Raw genomic sequence first — 23,093 nt, 5'->3', positions numbered from 1 at the left:
CCGGCTGCGGCGGGATTCGCCCCCTCCCCGAGGCTCAGCACGTTGCGGGGACGATGAGTTGAGCAGCCGCTGGCACCGCCTCCGCCGGGCGCCTGCTCCGCAGCAGCAGCGGCACCTGGGGACCGCGCCCCTGCGGCGGCGGCGGCGGCAGCTGCCGGGCTCCCCACGCGGTGCCTGCCCGGCCCGGCCCGGCCCGGTTTGCATTTGCATTTGCTGCCCTCGCCCGGAGCCGGGCGCGGCGATGGCTCGGGGCCCCGGCTGGCTGGCGGCGGCCGCGCTGCTGCTGCTGCTCCTGGCGCCCGGCTCGGAGGCCGGCTGCGCCGAGCTGGGGCGCTGCTGCCGGGGCAGAGACCTGGCTTGTGTCAGCCGCGGCTGGAGACCGGACCGATCCCACGGCGCCTGCTACTGCGACCAGGCGTGTCCCCGCACCATGGACTGCTGCCACGACTACCCGCAGGCCTGCCCAGGTGGGTGAGGGCACGGGCTGTGCCCGCGGGGCTGCACCCCCCGGTGCCGAGCACTCAGCACCCATAAGTCACTTTGAAGGTGCCTGGCACCCATAGGTGCCACCTGCCTGTGGGTCTCAAGGCGAGGCAGTGAGCACCCATGGGTCTCCTTGAAGCCCCCAGTGCGTGTGGGGGGCCAGGAAGAGGTGCCAGTCCCCTCAGGGTTTGGCTCAATATTTGTTACTTTGCCCTGGGTTTTTCTGACTAGGGTTTGTGCTGCTGGGCAGCTCCTGGTCCGATCTGAAAAATGCCCAGTGGCCCAAGGGATAAACGCCTTGCAGTCTCCCTTAGCACCCCCACTTTTTTCCTGGTGTTTAGAAGTTAAAGGGGTGCCATTAACTGGAAAGTAATCTAGTCTGGTTAAAACAAAAAATGGCTAAAGAGCAGTTTCAGATCCCACACCTGCCCCAAGTTCCTTCTCCGTTTCGGTATCGTGTGGGACCGTAATGTGTGTCTGTTTTCAGAAGCATCCCCTGTTAGTGTGTGTAACCTCCCACCCCAACAACAGAGGGAACTGGCTGTGCAGGAGAAACCCCCAAACAGGCCATCATAAATGCACACAATACACAGGCTGGTTTTCTCTCATCTCTTCCAGTTATAGGAACCCCAGGCACTACTTATAACAAGAGAGGTAAAACTTTCTGAGGCAGCAGTATGATGATACATTTATGGTTTGCCTCTAAAATTAGAGTCAACTAACCTTCAGGACATGTCATGAGGCTACTCAGGTGAAGTTTATTATTTTAGTGATACGTGTATCACTATAGTATCTGAGCACCTCTACAAGTATTAATTACGTTTCAGAAACTTCTGTGGAATAAGGAAATAATAGCTCCATTTGACAGAGAGGGAAACTGAGGCACAGAGCTTAAATGACTTTCCCAAGATCACACAGGAAGTCTTGTAACAGAAATGGGGAAAGAACCCAGATCTCTTGAGTCCCAGTCCTGTGCTTAAATCACAAGACCTGCTTTCCTCTCATTAATGAATTGCTAACTCTAGGACCAGATCCTCTGCTGGTGTAAATTGCTACAGCTCCTCAGAAGTCAGCATGCTCTCAAACTCTGTACGGGTTCGGGCTGGGATGTGAGCGGGCTGGACCCTGAGCCCCAGTCATGGGCAGTTGTGTTTTCATATTGATGTGCAGTTTACAATGGCAGGGGAGTGGAGCAAGCAATAAAATGCTTTAGAGCAAAGTGCAAATCTTTAATCAGGGAGGTAACTTTGTCCAGAGACTGGTGCAATCACCTGCCTGTTTCCCACAAGCAATTTCCTCAAAGAGACAGATGCACACACAGATAGTATTCTTAGGTGTCCTAGTCTCGGTCTCCATATTTTTTCTCAGTTTGGCTCTGCTCTAACAAAGTTTTCAAACATTTCCGTGATCTCTTGGGAGCACTACTTTGAGGGAAAATTCCCTGTGGGAAATGACTTCATTTAATTATTTTTAAATTGAATTTAGTGTTGGTGAAAGGGGCTGGGTTGGCAGTTCTGGAGACTAAAAACTCCTGTGTACCCAACATGCACAGCATGGATTGCAACAATGCAAACGACATCTGCATTGTCTCAGCCCTGACCTAGAGGGATTAACTCCAGGGATGAGAGAAGAGCTCAGTCACTTTTCCGACTTGGCTCCTCTAGGCTGAGGCTGCCACTGAGGGGGTCTGTCCTGTTGGTGCTAGATGTCAGGATGGCTTTTAGTGGTGTGGACACAGGCCCACTGGGAACTGAACTGTTTCACATGTGGGGAGTGTTTGAAGTACAGACGCATCATGATTCCCAGTGACCGTGCCCTAGGGTGGGGGGTCTCACAATTTTTTTGGTGGCCTCAGAGTGCTTTGCATGTTCTTGTTTCTTTATTTTTTATTTTTTGGTAAAAGTGGTTGTCTGTACAACAATTCTGAAGTAAATTTAAAAATACTTTGACATAATAGAACTCCAAATAATAATGATAAAACATATCTGCAAATAGGTCCACATTTTTTATTTCAGAAAGACAAATATTAATCCAATCCAGTAGTAATGATATGAACAACAAACCTAATCCTATTATATTGTGTGTTAGAAATACAGTATGATAAAAGTTCTGGGTTTTACCACATCCATTGTATAGATCAGATTAATTGCAAAAATTCAGCAGCTCTTTGAAAGGAAAGTCTGCAGGATCTTGGGTCTCCTGTGAAATTAGAAGAGACGCTTCGAAGTTAGCATCAGCGAGGCAGTTTCGGTACTTGTTTTTCAGGAAATGAAGTGCACTGAATGCCTTCTCACACAGCACAGTAGTAGAAAACAGGGACAAGCAAAGCAACTTTAGCTATGGGCTTGGAGGTGTCCTCAAACAGGTACACATTATTCCAGAACTCCTGTACTGCACCACCAGGTTGACTGAAGTATGTTTTCATTCTTGAATCATCGCACATTTTCAGCATAAGAGATTTGAGATTCCTTAAATCCAAAGAGTCAAAGGAAGCTAATCTGTCTTGAAAGGCAGTTAGTTTGTTTGCAGCCAAAAAAGATGAACCAGAATTGTTGAATGGGTCAGTCACAAAGGTGTACTGAGCAAAAAAGTTTCCCTCACTGAAACGTTTTTCAAGATCCTCCAACAGGATACTCAGCTGTAACTGAATACCTAAGCTGACTTTTTGCTTTACATTTTCATCCTGACAGCTGAGAAACTGTCTAAGCTCGTGGTTTAAAAAAAACAAAACAAAACTCAAAGTCCCATTCCTCTTGTAGGTGCTGGACAATGTCGGTGATTGTCATTCTAAATGTATTAATTATTTCAATGCTATCAAATATTGTTAGCTGAGATTTCTGAAGCTCCAGGTTCAAAGAAGCAAGCTTTGGTAAAAACTCTTTCAAAAAGAGCAGGTAACCATGAACGTCTGGATCTTGTAGTTTTTGGGACAGTTCTGGTGAAACTTTTATTCAAAACCTTGGGGAGCTCTTCTGAGAGCTCAAACAGCCTCTGTACACGGTCACTAAGCCAGTGGACTGGATTGTAATTCAGCAGCACCTTGTGTGTTTCACACCGGTCCGGGGGGCTCTGCATTTTATTTAATTTTAAATGAAGCTCCTTAAACATTTAAAAAACCTTATTTACTTTACACACGACAATAGTTTAGTTATATATTATAGACTTATAGAAGAGACCTTCTAAGAACGTTAAAATGTATTACTGGCACGCGAAACCTTAAATTAGAGTGAATGAATGAAGAGTCGGCACAGCACGTCTGAAAGGTTGCCGACCCCGGGTTTAGAGCATCTTCATTAAAGTGCTACAGCAGTGCAGTTGCACCACTGCAGAATTTTAAGGGTAGACCTGCTGCTGATGTCCTTGGTTAAAGGAACTGCAGAGGGGAGGGGCGGGGGTGAAACAAACAAAATAACCCCTCACTCCCCTTCCCTTTTAAAAAAAAAAATCAAAAAAAAATCTTGCTTTTCTTAGTTTAGAACTATCAAGTCATATCTTCCCTGAAGGCCTCCTTGGAAGACTAGGTAACTGAAGTGGAAGAGTTCTCAGCCCTCAGCTGAAGAGACTGGGGGTTGAATTATTAACCAGGAGAACTTTCTTCCCAATTGTATGCCAGGTATTGGAATTAACAAAAACCTAATTAGAGAGAGAAGATGGATGAGGTATTTTTTTTTTATTGGACCAATTTCTGTTGCTGAAAGAGTCCAGCTTTCAAGCTACTCAGTTTTTCTGCAGGACTGGGAAAGCTGACACTCTGAGTCGCCCTAAATAGAATTAACTGCCCACTTCACTTTGAACACCTCTGCAGTCATAGGACACAGAGGGTTAGTGGGTTAGAGATTGCCATAATGAGTCATAAGTCCAGTGTCTTTTTTTTTATTAAGACCATGGTTTTTAGTGTCTAACAAAGTCATGAATTTAAGCTCCCGGGCTTATCTTTTGAAGGTGCGACACAGGTTTCCTTTGAGGACAAGGACTGAGAGCTCACATGTGAAGTGATCATTTTGTGAAAAGTGTTCACCCGCAGATGGCATGGTGTTTTTGTGTCTCTGAGAGCTCATTTGAGAGTGTAGTGATTCTGACTTTGCTCACATAGGTGGTGGTAGGACATTTAGTGTACTGGGTAAGGTGTTGTGATAGGCATGTGTAGGACTGACGGATCTTGAAAGGCGTGTGTGCAGGGGGAGGGTTTGGGGGGGTGTTGTCTGTAGGTTTATGCATCTGTTCTTCTGGCAAGGGTGGTGAACTTTGAGACGCCTGCTTATGATCTTTCAAGGTTGGGGGGTTGTTTGAAGACCACAAGAGGGGCTTTGGGAAGGGTTTCTTTCAGGATGTGGTCCCCAAAGATCCTGTAATTGACTGTCAATCCTGTTTCCTCTCAGTTAGGTTTCACTCCCAGTGATGGTTAGATTGAGCAGCAGTCAGGAATAGCTGATTTTATGTATTTATTTAAAAAAAAATCCAATAATTTGGCTGTGCAATACTTGATGTATGGAACCATGTGATTCCTTACTGTTACCCCTGTCCTTCCTTACTCCTTGTCTCCTATTTGTTTGTCAGTCACTGTTGAGTCTTGTTCACAACCTAATCTGAAACTCTTGGGTTGGGGCACTGTTTGTTGTTGTTGTTTTTTCTTTCCCCTGAAGTTTTTTATATACCACCTAACGTAATGGGCCCTTGAACATGACTGGAGCCTTGAGGCATTACTGTAATCCAAATAATAACACTTTCCTTGTTATATAATGCTCCTTCTAGTTTCCCAGTTGTCTATAGAGTCTTCCAAGAAAACAAGGAATGGTAACGGCCAAATTTCTAGTGTATAAAACTAGCAGGGGAAAAAAAAAATCTTTTTATGCATTATAAATAAACCAAAAAGGCAAGTACAGTTTTCCCTCTTTGAAGGTCACTTTTGCAAAAGCTGCCAAAATTTGCAGCAAACCACCTGTTATGAATACTGGTTATTGTGATGTATAAATAAATGATAGTATTTTGAAACAGTACCATCTAGTGGTGTATTGTAGGTATAACAATGTACTAGCCACTGAATTATGTCCAAAAATACATAACTTGGAGCAAAAGATATTAGTAATGGTTCATTTGTACTGGATGCAAGGAACTCAAATGTATTTGATATTGAATCATATCTCTAGACTGTTTCAAATTATTTTTCCTCACTACAGATTTACTTTATCCAAGTAATATTACAATGAAATATTTAAAGTGTAGTATTAATACCTGAAGCCAAGCTTGGCTGAAAGAGCAGGTGATTTCAAAGAGGATTCATTAGAGGATTCATGTTGGCTGTTGTACAAGCCAATAAGCATTTAGGGTTTATTGCTGCATCTTCGGAACAGCATCTCATTTAGCTCATTATTGCCAATTACTGATATTGACGTATGGTTACAAAAATGAAACGTTCAGATTTGTTTATATTCTGGATGATGCCACATTGGTGTGTGTGTGGTTGTGGTGTTTTTTTAAACCTTTGCAAGGGGAATGGGAACATACTGAAAATGGAAACATACTGAGTATGGAAACATACTGAAGATAATATGAGCAGCAGTTTCAAACAAAGTTAATTCAGTAACTAGAGATTATCTGTGTGTTACTGAAGAAGAAATGGAGGCATTGTGACTAGTTTGAGGCTACGTGGCAAGTGATCAGTGTTGTAAGGTGTTGAACACCCTGAACTCTTCATTGATTTGAATTGGAGATGAGACAGTTGGCACCGCTCAAGATTGGGCCCCAACTTCAAGGCAGAGCTGGGATTAGATCTCAGGAGTTCTTCGCATTTGAGCCTAGCGTGAAGGGTCAGAGTCTGCCATCCGTATTCATTTGAAGTAGTACTTTATGCCCCAAGTGGTCATGGTGATTTCAGTGGGGGATACTCCTGGAGTACTACTCTTGGTGAGCATGCGTCCTACAGACTCTGGCCTTAAACTAGGAGACTGCATAGCTAAGTGCTATAGATGCACAGTGAATGGGACTGAAGCTGAATGGGAACATCTGGACACAGGAATGATTATCACCAGCAGAGAGAAGCAACTGTCTGGGGAGTCCAATGGAAAGCCAGGGTCTGTCAATAGAACACGTGCTGTTGTAGCACAGTATGGCTTTCTGCACAGTTTCTACGTAGGTGTTTGTAGAAAGCTGCCTCAGAACCCGAGGAAGGTGGATGGAGAGTGGAGAGGTTGATTTTAGGATTATAAAGTATGAACCTGAACTTTCTAAAATAGGAAACCCGGATTAAACTGAAATAGAGCAAACGTCCAGACAGTCTGGGCAGTGACTGTCCCAGTCACTACTCTGTCGAACAAGGAAGACTTGAAGTTGGAGGGAGTGATAATTATAGACAGGATGTGAGGTAGCCTGCACATCCCAGACAGAAAAGAATTACTGCACAGAAGGGCTGGCAATAGAAAGCTGCTGGGGAAGCCATCCAGAGGCCTGTCTGGAACAGCAGAGATGCCAGAATGACCAAGGCTGAAATACTGGCTTCCTTTCCTGCTGATTCAGGTGCAGAATAGTCTGGTGTGTGTCAAATACACTGGGATGAAATAGGAGGACTGCAAGGATATTTTTGGGGGCTGTTCATGAAACACTGTATAATACACTGATTTTCTTCTGCAGGGTCTGAGTTTGTCAGGATCATCTTGGGGGGGGGGTATTAGTGCAACAAACCGATGCTCAATCTAGCACTGATGTTGCTACTTTCCTACGTAATGGCTCAGTCCTGTGAGGTGCCGCATGTCCATGTCTTCAATGGGACATGAAGGCTCTTAGCCCCTTACAGAACCATGGGGGCAGATGCTGATCGTGTCTCCGTGATATTGAGAGTTTAAACTTCAGAACATAATTTTGACAGGTTAGAGCCCTGTCCAGGAAGATGGGGGCCAGGATGGACCTGATGCGGGATTTATGTAATGATGTGTTGTCTGCTCTGGTCTAATGATCTGCAGTGGATCCTTCTGTGAGGAATAAAATCATCATAACACATTGCATAGTGCCACTTGTTCTTGGGGCTCTTAAGTGGCAACCTCAGCAGAGTCAAGCTTGAAAGGGGAGTGGTGACTGAAAATGAGGTGGGGAAGAGGAATCTGATTTCACTATGGAGGTGCTGAAAAAAATAGCATCAGGTAAGCAAAAAAAGGGGGGGGAGTGATCTAGTGAGCAGAGCATGGGAACTGGACTTGGGGCATGTTCTTGACTGATGTGAACTTGGCCGGGTGGGAAGAGGCAGAGATGGGGTGGGACATTGGGTGGATTGGGGATCAAGCACCTCAGGGGAAATGAGGGAGTCAGCACCTGTGGTCAGTACCATTAGCCCCATTTTACAGATGGAGGAAACTGAGGCTTGGAGAGGGGGAAATGGCTTGCTCAGGGTCACATAGCTGGCTTGAGGCAGAGCCGGGAATAGAACTCAGGACTCCTGAGTCCCAATCTAGAGCTATGTCCTGCCTCTGTGGATCTCAAATTACTCTACAAATGTTGATGAATTTTTACCTCAAAGCAGCTTATGGGATGCACTGTTCATTGTCATCTCACTCTTACCTTGTACTCCCTGGTCTATCCGACTGTATCTGCCTGTTGTCTCTTGTCTTAGATGGTAAGCTCTTTGGGATAGGCACCATCTCTTTATTGTGTGTTTCTACAGCACTTAGCAAGCTCTCAGCCCTGATTGGGGTCGGTAGGTGCTATTACAGTACAAATAAATTATAATAATATTTATTCCTATCTCAGATGAGGAAACTGAAGCACAGAGATGCAATGACTTGCCCAAGGTCACATAGGGAAACTTGTGGCAGATCCAGCCAGGGATAGGAAACCAGTTCTCCCAACACTCAGTTTTGTTAGTCTTATGCTCTAATCACTCATCTCCAATACCCTGATGGACTTCATTTTTTTTAAATGTTCCCCCTGCTGCTTAGTCCTGTAACTATTTCTGCTTGTGGTTCCCAGGTAGCCTGTGGCAGTGGCTCTCAACCAGGAGTCCGGGGACCCTTGGGGGGCTGCAAGCATGTTTCAGGAGGGTCTGCCAAGCAGGGCCTGCATTAGACTCGCTGGGGCCCAGGGCAGAAAGTCGGAGCCCCACTGCATGGGGCCCTGAGCCCTACCTCCTGGGACGGAAGCCAAAGCCTGAGCAATGTAGCTTTGTGGGGGACCCTGTGGCATGGGGCCATGGGCAGTTGCCATGCTTGGTACCCCCTAAGGCCAACCTTGGCTTTTATATGGAGAAATACAGTTGTCGTGGCACAGGTGGGCCATGGACCTTTTTATAGCATGTGGGGTGGGGGGGGGGAGAAACTTCAGAAAGAGAGAGGATGAGAACCCCTGGCCTATGGGCCAGTTTAAGGACCATGCGCTCATTCAGTCGTGATAGGACCAATGCCCCAGAGTTCTGTTCTAGTCCAAAGTTTGCTGGATGCCTGGATGAAACTACCACCCAGGTGGATGAGAGGCCCTGGGGAAGATGGAACCCTTGGTGGTTCTGCGTAAATATTTCCCGAATTAGCAGTAACAGAGGCAGCAAAAACATAAACATGCACTGAATAAACCCAGAATGCTGCTATTTCTAAATATTATTGTAATGCTTGTGTTACTAGTACAAGGCCCAATGACCCCATTCCAGGGACAAACTTCACAGACTTCTCTACCATGTTTGTTTTGGTGACTGAAAAGGGTAAGGAGGGGGGTTTTATTTGAAATCTAAAATATTATTCTGGGTAAATTTACCTGTGTGTGTGTACAGGCCACTTGGCCATAAAAATAGGCATAACCGTTTTACAGCAGTGCTTCCTTGCTGCAGTGTAGCTACGTGGGTGCAAAACCCCCTAACACAGACCAGCCTGAGTTGTTGAAACTTCCTCCAGGGTCAAGTACTTTCCTGCGATGAGAGCATGGGGCCTTCCACTGAAACTGCTGGGAAGTGCTCTGTGTGTGACCGAATATGGCAGGCAGTCTCGGTTGGCTGCAAACTCAGCATCCCGCAGCTTTAGTCAGGGGAAGGTTCCTTGTGTGAGCGATTTCTGCAGCCTACATTGTTGTTTCTCACCCCACTCCCAGAGGTCTCCTGTGCTGTATCCGATTGGAGTGACTGGAGTGGCTGTGCAGAGCCTTGTCGGGCAACATATCGAGTTCGGAGGAGACACGTCGTGCAGGAGCCTAGAAATGGAGGCGAGGCATGTCCTCCTCTAGAGGAGAAGGCTGGCTGTGTGGAGTATTGGAACCAGGAAGGAGCTGAGTGCAAACAGTCACTTAGTAAGTGCATTGAAAACGCAACCTCTTGGGCACATGGCTGAGTCCTGGGCTGAAGAGGGCTTGTTTGAATCCAGGGGTCTGGCCACTAAATCTTTTCTATAGTGTTTGTTGGCTGGAGTTATTTGCAGATAAAGCCTTTGGGCCCAATTCTGCTCTGTTACACCAGTGTAAATTTGGAGTTGCTCCAGTGAAGTCAGTAGAGTTACCCTGGATTTACACCAGCGTTACTGAGAACCAAATTTAACCTTTTATATGGGGTTCGCGGGCATCCTTTCTGGGACCTTTATTTTAATTCGTACATGCTGTCTAGTGTAATCTGGTATGTTTCAAAAGTAAAACACCAGGAGTCTGATTCTGATCTCACTTGTGAGTGTAAATCTGGAGTCATTTCTATTAAGTCGGTTGAGGAAAATTCTCGTAAGTAGGAGGGAAAATTTGGCCGTAGGAGGTGCTGAGCGGTAGCTTTATAAATCAGCTGCAAAAGTCATGGAGGAATGGCACCCATCAGAGGCAAAGTATCACCTTTCCTCACCCAGTTTCTCTTGCGTGCCAGTTTCTGATGTAAATCTGGAGTAAAGGCTGATTTGATCTTGAATACATTGACTTTCTATGGGTATAACTCCACTGACAACTGATAGATTGATTTATTTATTTTGCTGATGTCTCTGGGACCGGAGTTTGGCTTTGGCTTCTTTACTAGTGTGGCTTTAATAGTTCAGGTTTATTTTAAATCAGCTTACTCAAACCTGCTGAGAGTTGCTATTAAATTAACCGTGATTTTGTTCTCTGTTGGTTGGCACTGCTCTGATAAATTTATATTCATCCCCTTTTACTGCCTTTTATCTCCAATCAAATGCTGGATATTCACTGATAATATGGAATTGTCTTTGATTTCCTGCCAAAGTAAAAATTATGTGCCATTAAAGACCATCAGAGCCCGAATCTTTATTGTTTGACAGGCACAAGTGGCCTCAGTGGAGTAGTGTCACTTACCAAGCGTGCTATTTCTCTTTGTGCACAGTTCCAGCATTAATAACTACAGGAGGTTATGGGAATGCAAGGAAAAAGAGAGCTGCGTCCAGCGAAAATGAAAGATCAGGGTAAGTAGGGGGCTGCAGTGTAATCACACTTCACACACCTTTTCTCATTGGCTTCAGCATGTGCAGGATTGCACCCAGGGTCTTGTCTTAGAGCAAATGTTCAACAGGATGAAGACCTCTAGACTATGTCTACATGGCGTGTTAAGCCTGGGTTCTGACTCGGGTTTGAGCCCAAACTCCCCTTCGGTCCACATACAAATCAGGACCCTAGTCCTATGACCTGGCTGGGGGGTGGGGGCCGGTGGGTCAAAACCCGAGTTCCTCTGTGAAATTTTGCTATGTGGCCACAGGTCAAACCGAAGACCCAAGTCAGATGGTCTGGGTAGTTCAGTATGGATTCATTAGCGTGGTTGCAAGACCCAGGTTCAGTAAGTGTGAACCCAGGTGTACAATTTAGTGTGGAAGCTAAAGTGCAGGTTTGGAAACACCGAATCTACAAGTCCAGATCCCACAAACCCTTAAAGCCTGATTCCAGAGCAGCACCAACGTCACAAAATAAAGGGCTTGACTCTGTTCGGGAACATCAGTGTAAACCAGGAGTAACTCCACTGAGGTCAGCGGGACTCCACGGATGTAAAGCTGGCGTGATGGGGAGAGCTGAATTGTAGTTGTTGCTATTTAGAATCGCGTAAGCAAAGCGCAGTCATTTCAGCCTGTTCCCTTGACCTACTTCTCTCGGGGTCCAGTGCCCTTTTCTCCCATCATCATGTGCTGGGCTTGCTGGCAGGGTAGTCTGTCTCGCTGTGCTCTTTGCTGTTTGTTTTACCATGAATAGATTTCCAGCATAGACCATGGCCTAAATAGTCAGAAGAATGTGTGTGTGTGTATGCACTGGTACTGTCATGGTACTTAGAATAAATCAATCACTGACGTAGGAACTTCTTATCTCAACTGTATAGGCCCTTGATGCCTGTTAATTGCTGTCAAAGAGGAGTGCATTTATGGACCCCCTGTTTTTATCCTTGTGTATCTTGTTTACAGTTGATCTTCAGCTTTGTAATGGTGATAGCCATTTGGGCTACAGTGTGAACCACAGTTATCCTCAGCATTAACGGGAAAGCATGGGCTACGGAGGCTAAGGAGGCTCCAGCATGCTGGGAGCTGTAGTCTCTGTGGGCAGCAGCTCTGTATTAAATGTGGAGCCAGGTGCAGTTGGCTCCGTTTTATGCAAATTAGCTTTGCCCTTTGGGATCCTGGTAAATTGCCCTATTGGGTACCAGCAGAGCAGAGTCTGGGCATCCTTGCTGTGTAGGAGGCAGGTTATTGTACTGGCTGGCTCGATTGCATCAAGAGCTGGAGGGAAATCCAGCTGATGGGCTTGGCTCCCTTAAGCTCCTGCTGCACGTTTTCCCCCAGTGTCACCGTTACACAGTGCGGGTACTGGCAAGCATCAAGGTTCTGCATGTGGCTCTCATGCACTTTAAATCCCGTGAGAGACAGATGTGCAAGTGCTGATCAGTCGCCAGGCTGGGGTTCTCGACATAGCCACGAATTTGGCAAACATTCCTCCTTTACGCTCACCGTAAAGAACTAAGATCTGTGAGGGTGCTGACTTTGGCCTTGCCTCCCTGTTTCTCGTCCCAGTAGGGGCTGCTTTTGCTATTGCAGGCCCATGTAGCAGATCACTAAGGGGGATTGCTGCGTGTTTTCTTGTCTCCTGCCTTACTCGGTTTTGCAGGCTGGTGATTCTCTGCGGCATCTTATTTCAAGCTCCTGTGGAGAGGTTTTCTTTGTTGTTACCTGCCATTCTGTAAGTGTCACAGGGAGGATATTGGTACCTCTGGCACCCTACGGCAGCTGTGCACTTGCTGGTTCTGCACCCTTGCGCGCGCACAAGTTTCCATAATGTGCATACATCCATCACCCTCATTTAAGCTTCTGCAGGGAAAACTTCTGCTTGTGCACAGGGCTGGCTCCAGGCACCAGCTTCCCAAGCAGGTGCTTGGGGCGGCAATCTGCAAGGGGCGGCAGTCCCTGTGTTTTTGCCCCCAAGCAGCGTGCGAATTGCCACCTTGGAGGGCGGGAGCAGTCCGTGCGCCGTTAGGGCGGCTCGTGCGTTTCTGCGGCGGCGGCGATTCAGCGGCAGCTTCTATGTCCACTTGTTCGCGGCGGCGCAGCTTCTGTCTTCAGCCGCCACGGAAATGCGCGAGCTGCCCTAAGGGCACACGGACTGCCCCCGCCTTCCGCAGCGGCAATTCGGTGCGCTTCTTGGGGCGGCAAAAACAGTAGAGCTGGCCCTGCTTGTGCAAAACCCCATTCTGTGATATATTTGCACACAGTTACTGCCACCTCCTCAAACTTCCATTCTCCTCACTGAACAAGGCCAGTTCTTAGCCTTTCCTCTAAGGTTTGGTTAAAAACATCAGTACAGCAAGATCTGAGCATGGCACAAATAGAGTGCTAAGTCTCACCGTTAACATGATGATCCTCATAAAAAAGATGGCAGCTTCACCCCACTTCAAAGCAAGTACATTGCTATAGAAAGACCTCCAATTACTTGAGTTGGGTGCTGTTATGAATTATTCTACAAGACATGTCTTAGTCTCCTGTGAAGAATTACCATAAATAATCAAAACTAAGCACTGGGGGCAGTACGGTCCTGTGAACAAGGCACCAGATTAGGAGTCAGCAGACCTTGGCTCTATTCCTGGAGCATCATTTACTTGCTGTGTACCTCAGTTTCCCTACTTGCAAAAGGGGCATCAGCGATATTTACCCTCCTTTTTGAGAAGCACTTTGGTATCTGTAGGTTGAAAGCACCTATGTTAGAGCTGAGTGTTGCTAGTCAATCTAACCTGTCAGAGTAAATGCACATGGTGTGTTTTGTGATGCACTTCCCCTTTTTTTAAAATGATCTTTGTTCACCCAGGTCACTGGTAGGTCTGTAACGCAGCTGTTCAGCTAGCTGAGACTGTCATTTCTGCTGCAGGTATTGTGTCGAATTCCAGATCACAGCCATCACGGAAGGCTGTTTGCAGGTGAGCGGTTCCTATACTCAGTGGATGCGATATCTCAGCGAGGGGCACACGGTCTGTGTGGAGTGCCAGCACCCGGCCCTGGATTCCAGGAGTCTGCATTGCTACGGGGATGGCAGTGGAAGCGAAAAGTAAGAGCCCTGAATCCTGCCTTGTTCGTGTCTCTTCAGATTGGATTTTTATATTCCTCCCTCACTTCTCACTTTATATCTTCAGAGCCCTGTACATATGTTAAGTAATCCTCACTGAACACTAGGTGTTAGGTAGGTGACATTATAATCATTATTTGACAGAGAGCAGGGGCAGCTCCAGACCCCAGCACGCCAAGCGCGCGCTTGGGGCGGCGTCCCGCGGGAGGGCGGCAGGCGGCTCCGGTGGACCTCCTGCAGACGTGCCTGCGGAAGGTCCGCTGGTCCCGCGGCTCCGGTGAAGCATCTGCAGGCATGCCCGCGGGAGGTCCACCGGAGCCGCGGGACCAGCGGACCCTCCGCAGGCACGTCTGCAGGAGGTCCACCGGAGCCGTGGGACCGGCGACTGCCAGAGCGCCCCCTGCGGCGTGCCACCATGCTTGGGGCAGCGGAAATCCTAGAGCCGCCCCTGACACAGAGAGAGAGAGAGACAGAGATGAAAGGTCTTGGCCAAGGTTGCATGCTAAGCCAGTGGCGGAGCGGAGCCAGCATGGGAACTCATGACCTCCTGTGATTAGTCTGCTAAATCTCACTGCCTCCTAATTTAAGTAGCACAGTCATGATTTTTTTATTTTTTTTAAAAGGCTCTCCTGTCGTCTGACCAACATCCCATGGCCAGCAAATAAAACCAAATCTGTTTGCAGGCTGGCACTGGTTAGAAGAACCATTTACTTCATTTGAGTGGACCTGTGGCTCATCTAGATCTGTACTGTGTTTCCCCCAGTGACCTTAACTGGGTGGTTCAGAATAGCGTGTTTCTCCCTGTCCCCAGACACTGGCGCTCTGGTGCTGAAGACTGGTAGCCAGTGTAACAGGAGATCAAAACAAATTTTTGCACTATCGCACCTTTCACCCAGGAATCTCAAATTGCTTCTGCAGGCATTAATCGCACTGTACAGGTGGGCCAAAGGAGAAGAGGAAGAACTTGCCTGTGGCCACACAGCAAGTCAGTGGAGGAATAGAGTCCTGATTTGCCGTGCCTTGCTGTAGCCACTAGACACCACTGCCCCTCCACTTTTCTCTCACACAGTTCCCTTCCTAGTTACGTCTGTGTAACAGGTGGAATTTAATTTTGTTTTTAACATATTTAAAAACTCATTGTGGAACTGCAGGGCAATCCAGCACTGGAAATGACTGTGTGGCAGGGTTGTGGGTGTTTTGCTTGTAGCTAACTTTAATATTGAAATGAATAGCTCTGTTTTTAAATACTAACCATAAACAAGGATTATGAGGCTTGAAAACATGCTATATATTACACACCCCTACCGCAGCCAGTAATAGCCTTTTTAGGTAGAGGCTGCCCATGGCTTTTAATGAGAACAAGTCACGTTGGATTCTTTTCCTCCCACTCTTCCCCCTGCTTAAGTATGAAAGTTGCAAAGATCTTTAGATAAAGAGCAGCGAACCCAACTGATGTGGTCAGCGGAACTAAAAAGTGTACTAGTTATTTTGTTGGAAATCCTGGAGCCAAAGAAGAGCATCGGACTAGGTGAAATGAAAAATATCTGCAGCCCAGTTTCCTTCCCAGGGGTGTGGAAAGAGACCCTCCCTCATTTACCGAGCTGTCTGGTGAATAACATCATCTACATTCATAGCTTTATAGAACTGAGTGACATTTTTTTGAACAAACAGTTTATTCATGGAAAAATGCAGGTTTGGGTTGACTGGAACTATTTGCACATTTGGGTCAAAGTCAGTAAAGAGTTTTGCCTGGGGGGAGGAAATTCCAAAAAGCTAAAATATTTCATTTCAATACTTTGAAAAGTCAAAGTGTTTCATTTCAAAACTACATTTTGCTTAGAAATTTAGCTCTTTTTATTTAAAAAAAAAAAAGCGCCACCTGAAAACAAAAGAAGTAAAACAAACCTTAAAAGTCATTTTGGATTGAATTAAATGTTTTTTGTTTTGACCCAAAACAAATTTTTTGTTTAACTGATTTTTGGGGGGGCGGGGAATATGGTCATTCGTTCAGCTCTAACACTTTAGTGTATAGGGCAAGAAAAACGGCATTGTCTCTGTTAAAAATAGTAATCTCTGATGGCAACCTGGAAAACTGGCGAGCTTAGGGCAGTGTTAATGGAATATGGAGTGAAATTCTAGCCCCGTTGAAGCCAGTGGGAGTGTGGCTGTTGACTTGACTGGAGTCAAGATTTCACCCATGGTGCCTTTCATCTCTAAGGAGCTGGCTTGAATCCTTTCGAGTTCAGCAGAGATGGAATTTGTTCCCATCTGTTTGCTGTATAGTGGTGTATGTGAGATGAGTTGCTGAGCTAATCCATTTCCAGGTGCATGGAAAAGCTGGGAAGTGAAACAGATTATAAAACGTAGTGAACTTGACCAGTCTGGCTTCCAAGCTGAATCAAATAAGTTTCATGGGAATTGGCACCAGTTGGCCGTCTTGTCAAGGAGACCAAGGGTTGAATGGGGTTTGGACAGTGAATGCCTCTTGCAGCACTAGAGATGGTCCTTCCAGATAGCACTGGGGCCAGGTAGGGGAAGCTTACACTGCTGCTGCCTGTCACATCTGTTTTGGGGATAGCCTTCTGGGTTGTCAATCTGGCACCTTCCACCAGCCCTAACATCACTTAGATTATGTCTTTGCTGCAGAGGGATCCCAGAGCTCTGACTCACTGCAGGCAGAGGACCCTGGAGCCCCACCAGCAGTGGGTGCTGAGCCCACCATCTCATTTTGTCAGGGATATTTTTAGTGAACGTCCGGGATGGGTCATGGGCTTCTGTGAGTTTTTGTTTATTGCCCGTGACCCGTCCCTGACGTTCACTAAAAATATCCCTGACAAAATCTTAGCCTTAATCATGGGCTTTGAGCGAATGGGCTTTCTGAACGGTGCTGGGGTCGTTGATGGCACACATGCCCATTGTCTGCCTCCACCCAGTGCACATGAGTATGTAAACCAGAAAGGACCCTACTCACTCATTATGCAGGCCTTGCTTGACCATGGATAGAGGCTCATGGGCACCAACGTGGGACATACCAGCAGGGTGCACGATGCCAGGTTATTCTGGTGATCTTTTGTTTTCAAATTTGGACAAGGTGGGACTTTATTTTGGCCCAATATAGCTCAGTGAGGTGTCCGTGCCTAATGTTGGGAGCCTACCTTCTACTGCCCTGGTTCATGAAGCCCTACTCTGATGTGAGAGCACCTGGCAGAAGAAAGCTTAATTAGCAGTTTCAGGCTGGTGGTGGAATGTGCAGTTGGCCAATTGAAGGCAAGATGGCACAGCCTACAAATCCATTGGGATGCCATTGTGTATAATGCCATTCCTGTTATGGGGGGGGGGGGCTATGCACTGCAGAGTTATGATGAAGAGACTAATGAATAGGAAGTCATGTAGAGATTTAAAAAAAAATTAAAATGAATTCACCTTTAATAATCTAAAGGCAAGGCACCGCTCTAGCCCTTAACAAGGCAAACCTTCTGTGATGAAATCCTTAATGGGGGAATCTTAACGGGTTGATTACCCCCAATAAATTAAAATCCCTGAGTGATTAGAATAATTCCAGCCTTGGCAGTCATCTTGTTTCCATTCATTTCATTCCTTGACTCCCCATCACCTCAATCCTTTCATCTCCCACCACAACTCCCCCTGCTGTTTGAAAGCAAAGAGAATTCCCAACAAGTTTCTGAGCCATTTTAGCTTTTACTTCAGGGTAAGAGATTTTGTTGGTTCTTTTGTTCCTTTCAACTGGATTTGTGGCCTTACCTTCTTGAGGGAGCAATGGGGCTTGGATCTCTTCTGGGGTGGTGGGAAGTATTTTTATGATTCACACATTAGAAGATAGCTCTTCCTAAAGCTACCACGAAATGTTGTGCAAGTTATGGGGGCCGGTTTTATTGATTTCTCTAATTGCTGTCCTGTGTGCGATTCACAGTATTTGGTGGTGGAGCTGAGACCTGTTTGGAATGTCTTATACGGGCATGTCTTATGCACTGCACTGGTGCATGATGCTCCCTTTTCACTTCCTTCCAGAAATAGGCTTTAAGGACCGGCCAAGTGGGATGGAGGCAGGGATGGCATGTGAGGGGGGGGCATATGGAGCTGGTCAGCCATGATCTCTGAGAAGGAAGGGGAGCAGGTGGGATGGGAGAAGCACGTGTGTTGGAGGGCATTGCCACTCCAGTAGAGTAGCTAGACATATCAGAGTATCGACTGAGTTTTGAAACATTTTAGGGGAGCTCTTGTCCTGCTAAACTCCTCAGGCCAGAATCTGTGAGCCCGGGTGAAGTAGGCAGCAGCGGCTGGCAGGGGCTGGGATACAGCTTTGCAGTATTAGTGAGCACTTGGCCAGATCTACGTAGAACTCTCATCCTGTGCACCCAACCTCCCTTCCCCACAAAGTACACTGGTTTCAATCTTTAGCCTGTGTAACCGTTCCAGTTATGCTAATAGGATAAATTGATCTATTTGCTGGTGATCATGCAGGCTGAACTATCTGCCGTTCCTAGAGGGGGGTCACTGCAGCTCCTGGCTGAGGCACTGTGAGGGAAGCGTGTGCAGCTGGTGCCTGGGTCACACCCATCCCATCTCGACACTTCAGTCCTCTAGCGCTGTCGGTTTGACAGCTGGCACCAGCATTTAATTCACTACTTGTTCCCAGAATGATTGTCAGGAAGTAAAACTTCAGAGAGAGAGAGTTTAAAATAAATTCAGCAGCGGTGTTGTACTTTTGAATATTTCCTGTCTTTGTCTCTCTCTCAGCCTAGCCTGGCGCAATTCAAGCATTTGAGTAGCCAGTGCAGACTAACAGGAGATTCTGAAGGCTGCCTATGTAACCCATTAGCGAGTGGTTCCTTCTCCATGCCTGACCTGCAGAGAATGTGAATCTGTTACAGTCACAGCTAGGGAGCCTTGGGTCTTTGGCTCAAGATGTAGCAGCTCCTGCTTGTAGCTCTGGAGGTGCCCAGTGTGATGGCTAAGTAGCAGCCATCACATAAGTGGGGACACCTGGGATGCTCCAAGGAGTTTGATTGGCCTCCTTGTTCATGGAAGGGTAAGAGGTAAGAAGCCCAACATGACAGGGCTGTAAAGTTATCCAGCAATCTTAGGACAGGTGGTGGTGGTTTTTTAAAAATGGTACCAGACCTCAGAATACTAAGCAACAAGCACTGATGTCTGTGATGAGCATGCGCTACAAACTGCTCTGGGGGCTGGTGCCTGTGAGGATTAGCTGTTCTTTATAGTCTTAAACAAGATGTGGTGACTGCCGCCCACAAACAGCTTCACTTGGTACATCCAGATAGGGAAGTGGGGGAACATTCCTCTAAACAGAACACAGACTGCGTTTCCTATCGGCAGGGCCAAAGCTGGCAAGTGTACTTTATGTTGAAGGAACCGAGCCTTTTAAAGATAAAGCTGTGGCCCGGGGAGGAGGAGAACCATACAACATGTGGGACCTGTCCATGTATGTAGCCTGCTCTGTAATATCTAGGATCTTGATTCTTCCTATGCAAACCCCAGTTCCTTGAAATGACCCAAAGCCAGAAAAGAGTGCGTTTCATTTCCCCCCGACCATGTGTGATGTATAAAACTGCACCCTGGAGCATGGCACCTCATTTAACCAACAGCATTGCTGTCTCTGTACAATAGGCAGTGATCATTCGGGCTTCTGAGAATGATAAAGCAAACAGGAGCAACAGATCATTCTACCTACTTTGCTGACAGCTCTTGGCGCTGTGGCGAGGACTGAACGAGCCATTGTGCTTTTCCGAAAGGGCCAGGCTGAGACCTGTTGGCATGTGGTAGTGCGTGTGTAATGGGAGAAGTTTGCAGTGCTGCTGCCCATGCCATACCTTTTTTCTATGGCTAAATTTCAAGCTCCCTGTCTCTGGCCAACACTTTTTGTGCTAACATTAAGGGTACGCCTACACAAGAGCGAGGGTGTGATTCCCAGCTCATGTTAGACATACTCTTGCTAGCTCTCCTCAAGCTAGCATGTTGAAAATAGCAGCGTAGCATGGGCAGTGGCAAGTGTCGGCACAGGGTAGCTGCGCTGCATACAAGCCTTCCTGAACTTTGTGGGTATGTGCTAGCTTGTGCTGCCGTGGCTTCACCACTATTTTTAGCCAGCTAGCACGAGTATGTCTAATGTGTAGATGTAGCGTTTGTGAGTCCCAGCTCACATCAGGGTAAGTATTTAAAAACATTTGCTTAAAATGGAACATTTCTCTAGTCAGTTCAGGATAAACACATTCAATAACTTGCTGGGAACATTCAGAACCTAGGAGAAAATAGTTTAGAAGGTGACGGTGATGTTTCTGCTCTTTTCCTGCCATACAAATAGATCCGTACTGCATGGCTCTGTGTTACTGAACAAGAATGTGTTATGAGTCTGCAGCATCTATGGATGACAGTGAGAGCTCTGCCCAAGGAAAGCTGGCAGGATACAGAAGAGACTAGAGCTGGGTGAATTTTTTTGCACAAAACTTTTTTTTTTTGGTGTCACCAAAATATTTCATGAATTCCTGTAGATTTCACCAAATTGTTTTGGTTTGGAAAAAAACTTAAAAAATCAAAACGTTTCATGTTGACACTTTTTAAACAAATATTTTTTTGTTTGAAACATAGTTTCAAAATTTCCTTCACTTTATTAAAAAAATCAAATTTAAAAAAAATGCTCAAAATTGAAACAAAATATTTTGTTTGAACTTTAACAATTAGTTTATTCCCTCAGCCGCTCAATTACCAGTGAACCAAAAAATCCCTTATTCGCCCAGGTCTAGTAGAGGCTGGTGATGTGCATTGAAGAAGTGAACTTTGCCTGTGGCTTGCAACTTATCAAATGCTTCAGTACAAGAGGACTGATTGTGATCTCACGTTACACTGCTTTTGCACTGATGTAACCCCATTGGTATCAATAGAGTTGACACTGATTTCCCCATGTGACATCAATATCAGGCCCAGTGGGTGCAGACTGATGTCAGACAGAAGCCTCAGGATTTATTGGCTGACTTCAAACAGTGGCTGGGTGATTGGCTACTTCTACAGAGCAGCCAGCTTCCTGCTTAGCAGCCTTGCTGGAGCCCCCATTAGTGATGGTGCATTATGCACTCAGGTACTGTCCTTGAAGGAGTTCATACACTAATCCCTTCCTCCCCACTTTTGCTTTGTTCCTCCAGGAATCAGCTGCTGCACTGGCAGGCCATGGGGAATCCCCGGTGCAGAGGAACCTGGAGGAGAGTTCGCCAGCTGGACACTTGCTCCTGTCCTTCCGTTCACAGTTTCTTGTTCATCTAACTCCTCTGAATTGGCCCAGCGCCTCCAAGCCTGAGTCACATGATCGTGGCTTTGGCACAAAGTTTGAGGTAACAACCCCATCCCACCTGCTGATCAGTCAGTAAAGCCGCTCTTGGACTGCTTCAAGGAGGTTGCCACCTGCCAGTTCTGAGGCTGAAAACCCCTTCATATCCACCCACGCTCTTGGCTCTCTGAAGAAGACAGGCTGACAAAGCAACTTCAGTCTCTTTGTCCCCACATTTCCTTCCATGAATGTCCCCTGTGCTTGAGAGCAGCCACCCTGACTTGGGTAGTCAGTCGCCTACTCTACTTCCAAGTCCCTCCTTCCCTGAGACTTGCCAGCAAGAAGCCACCAAATAAGAGAATTAAAAAACGAATTAATATACATGTATTGTTTAAAAACCTAGCTAAGTAGCCAACAAGAGACATGCAAAATGAGTCCACTCAAACTGCCTCCTCTCCATACAGATAACCCCCCCTGCCTGGAGGCACTCCTACCTTCCCCCAGTGTTTTTGTTATTTTATGTTGGGTTCCTGGTCTAATGTAGAGGCCAGTGCTGTACCTATTGAAATTTGGGGCAAAGCTCTCATTTACTTCAGTGAGAGGAGGTGTGAGTCCTTAGGGACTGATCCTGAAGGGTGCTGAGTGCCTCCTGCGTATTGCTGAGCATCCTCCGCTCCCATTGGGCTGGATCCTGCTTCCGTTGAGGTATACAGTTTTAACTCCTCACTTAACGTTACATTTATGTTCCTGAAAAATGCTACTTCAATTCTTATGGGGAAATTGGATTTCGCTTAATGTAAATGGGGAGGAAGAGGGAGGGTTAGGTTCCAGGGAAATTTTTTTTGCCAGACAAGACTGTATTTTCTATGTATACAGACACACAACACAAGTTTTAAACAATGTAATACTGTACAGAGCAATGATGATTGTGAAGCTTGGTTGAGGTGGAGGAGTCAGAGGGTGGGATATTTCCCAGGGACTGCCTTACTGCTAAATGATGAACTAGCTCTCAGCTGAGCCCTCAAGGGTTAACCCATTGTTAATGTAGCCTCACTCTGTACAAGGCAGCAGGAATGGAGGGAGGGGAGACAGCATGGCAGAGAGAAACAGACACATCATGTGTGAGAGACACGCATTGCCCTTTTAAGTGTGCTGTCCCAACTCTAAGTACATTACCTTTTTAAGTAGATAAGCAAGTTGAGACAGCAGAGGCTGCCAGCAAGCTCCCGCTGTCCTGAGCCCTATCGTGTCCTGTCCACCCCCTGCTCTGTGGATGGGGTAAAGGAGTGTAGGGGGGAGAGAGGGTGACACCCTGACATTAGCACCCCTTCTTCCTCCCCTCTGCCCACCCACCCAGCAAGTGGGAGGCTCCTGGGAGCAGCTCCAAGGCAGAGAGCAGGAGCAGCGCATGGCAGTGGTGGGAGGGACAGCTGAACTGCTGGCAATTGATAGCCTGCTGGGAAGCTGCCACACAGGGAATTAGGGGAGTGGGGAGCCGTGGGGGTGGGGGGCTGCTGGTCCACCCTGGTTCCAAGCCCCCACCAGCTAGCTCCAACGGGTTGCTCTTTCTGCAAGCAGTAGACAAAGCATCAGAGTGGTAGCCGTGTTAGTCTGGATCTGTAAAAGCAGCCAAGAATCCTATGGCACCTTATAGACTAACAGACGTTTTGCAGCAGGAGCTTTCGTGGAAGTCCGATGAAGTGGGTATTCACCCACGAAAGCTCATGCTGCAAAACGTCTGTTAGTCTATAAGGTGCCACAGGATTCTAGACAAAGCAGGCAGCTGCTAAACAACATTATCAGAGAGCATTGTGCAACTTTAAACGAGCATGTT

The 23,093-nt window shown here is 46.7% G+C and overlaps 1 protein-coding gene across 2 annotated transcripts; it reads left to right on the top strand.

Moving 5' to 3' along the window:
• LOC123348965 (somatomedin-B and thrombospondin type-1 domain-containing protein-like) lies at positions 1-22,686 on the top strand. 2 transcript variants are annotated; one of them, XR_006573291.1, is made up of 6 exons: positions 146-467; positions 9,544-9,738; positions 10,760-10,838; positions 13,768-13,944; positions 14,586-15,570; positions 21,138-21,271. XR_006573291.1 is itself a non-coding variant. In XM_044986674.1 (5 exons), the coding sequence occupies exons 1-5, from the start codon at positions 242-244 to the stop codon at positions 21,253-21,255; spliced, it is 795 nt and encodes a 264-aa protein (XP_044842609.1). In that variant the 5' UTR covers positions 1-241; the 3' UTR covers positions 21,256-22,686. The 2 variants fall into 2 exon arrangements, 1 of the variants encoding a protein (XP_044842609.1); XM_044986674.1 differs by lacking the exon at positions 14,586-15,570 and having other exon boundaries at positions 1-467; positions 21,138-22,686.
• Positions 22,687-23,093: the final 407 nt, after the last annotated feature.

This window comes from Mauremys mutica, chromosome 13 (assembly GCF_020497125.1).
Source record: "Mauremys mutica isolate MM-2020 ecotype Southern chromosome 13, ASM2049712v1, whole genome shotgun sequence".
NCBI lineage: Eukaryota > Metazoa > Chordata > Testudines > Geoemydidae > Mauremys > Mauremys mutica.
This window is presented reverse-complemented; position numbering and strand designations above follow the sequence as displayed.

Bases quoted from the DNA above. Each gene is read 5' to 3' on its own strand.
- LOC123348965 (XM_044986674.1), top strand. From the start codon at position 242: ATGGCTCGGGGCCCCGGCTGGCTGGCGGCGGCCGCGCTGCTGCTGCTG. The intron at 468-9,543 runs GTGGGTGAGGGC...CCCCACTCCCAG, and splicing joins CTACCCGCAGGCCTGCCCAG to AGGTCTCCTGTGCTGTATCC. The intron at 13,945-21,137 runs GTAAGAGCCCTG...TTGTTCCTCCAG, and splicing joins GATGGCAGTGGAAGCGAAAA to GAATCAGCTGCTGCACTGGC.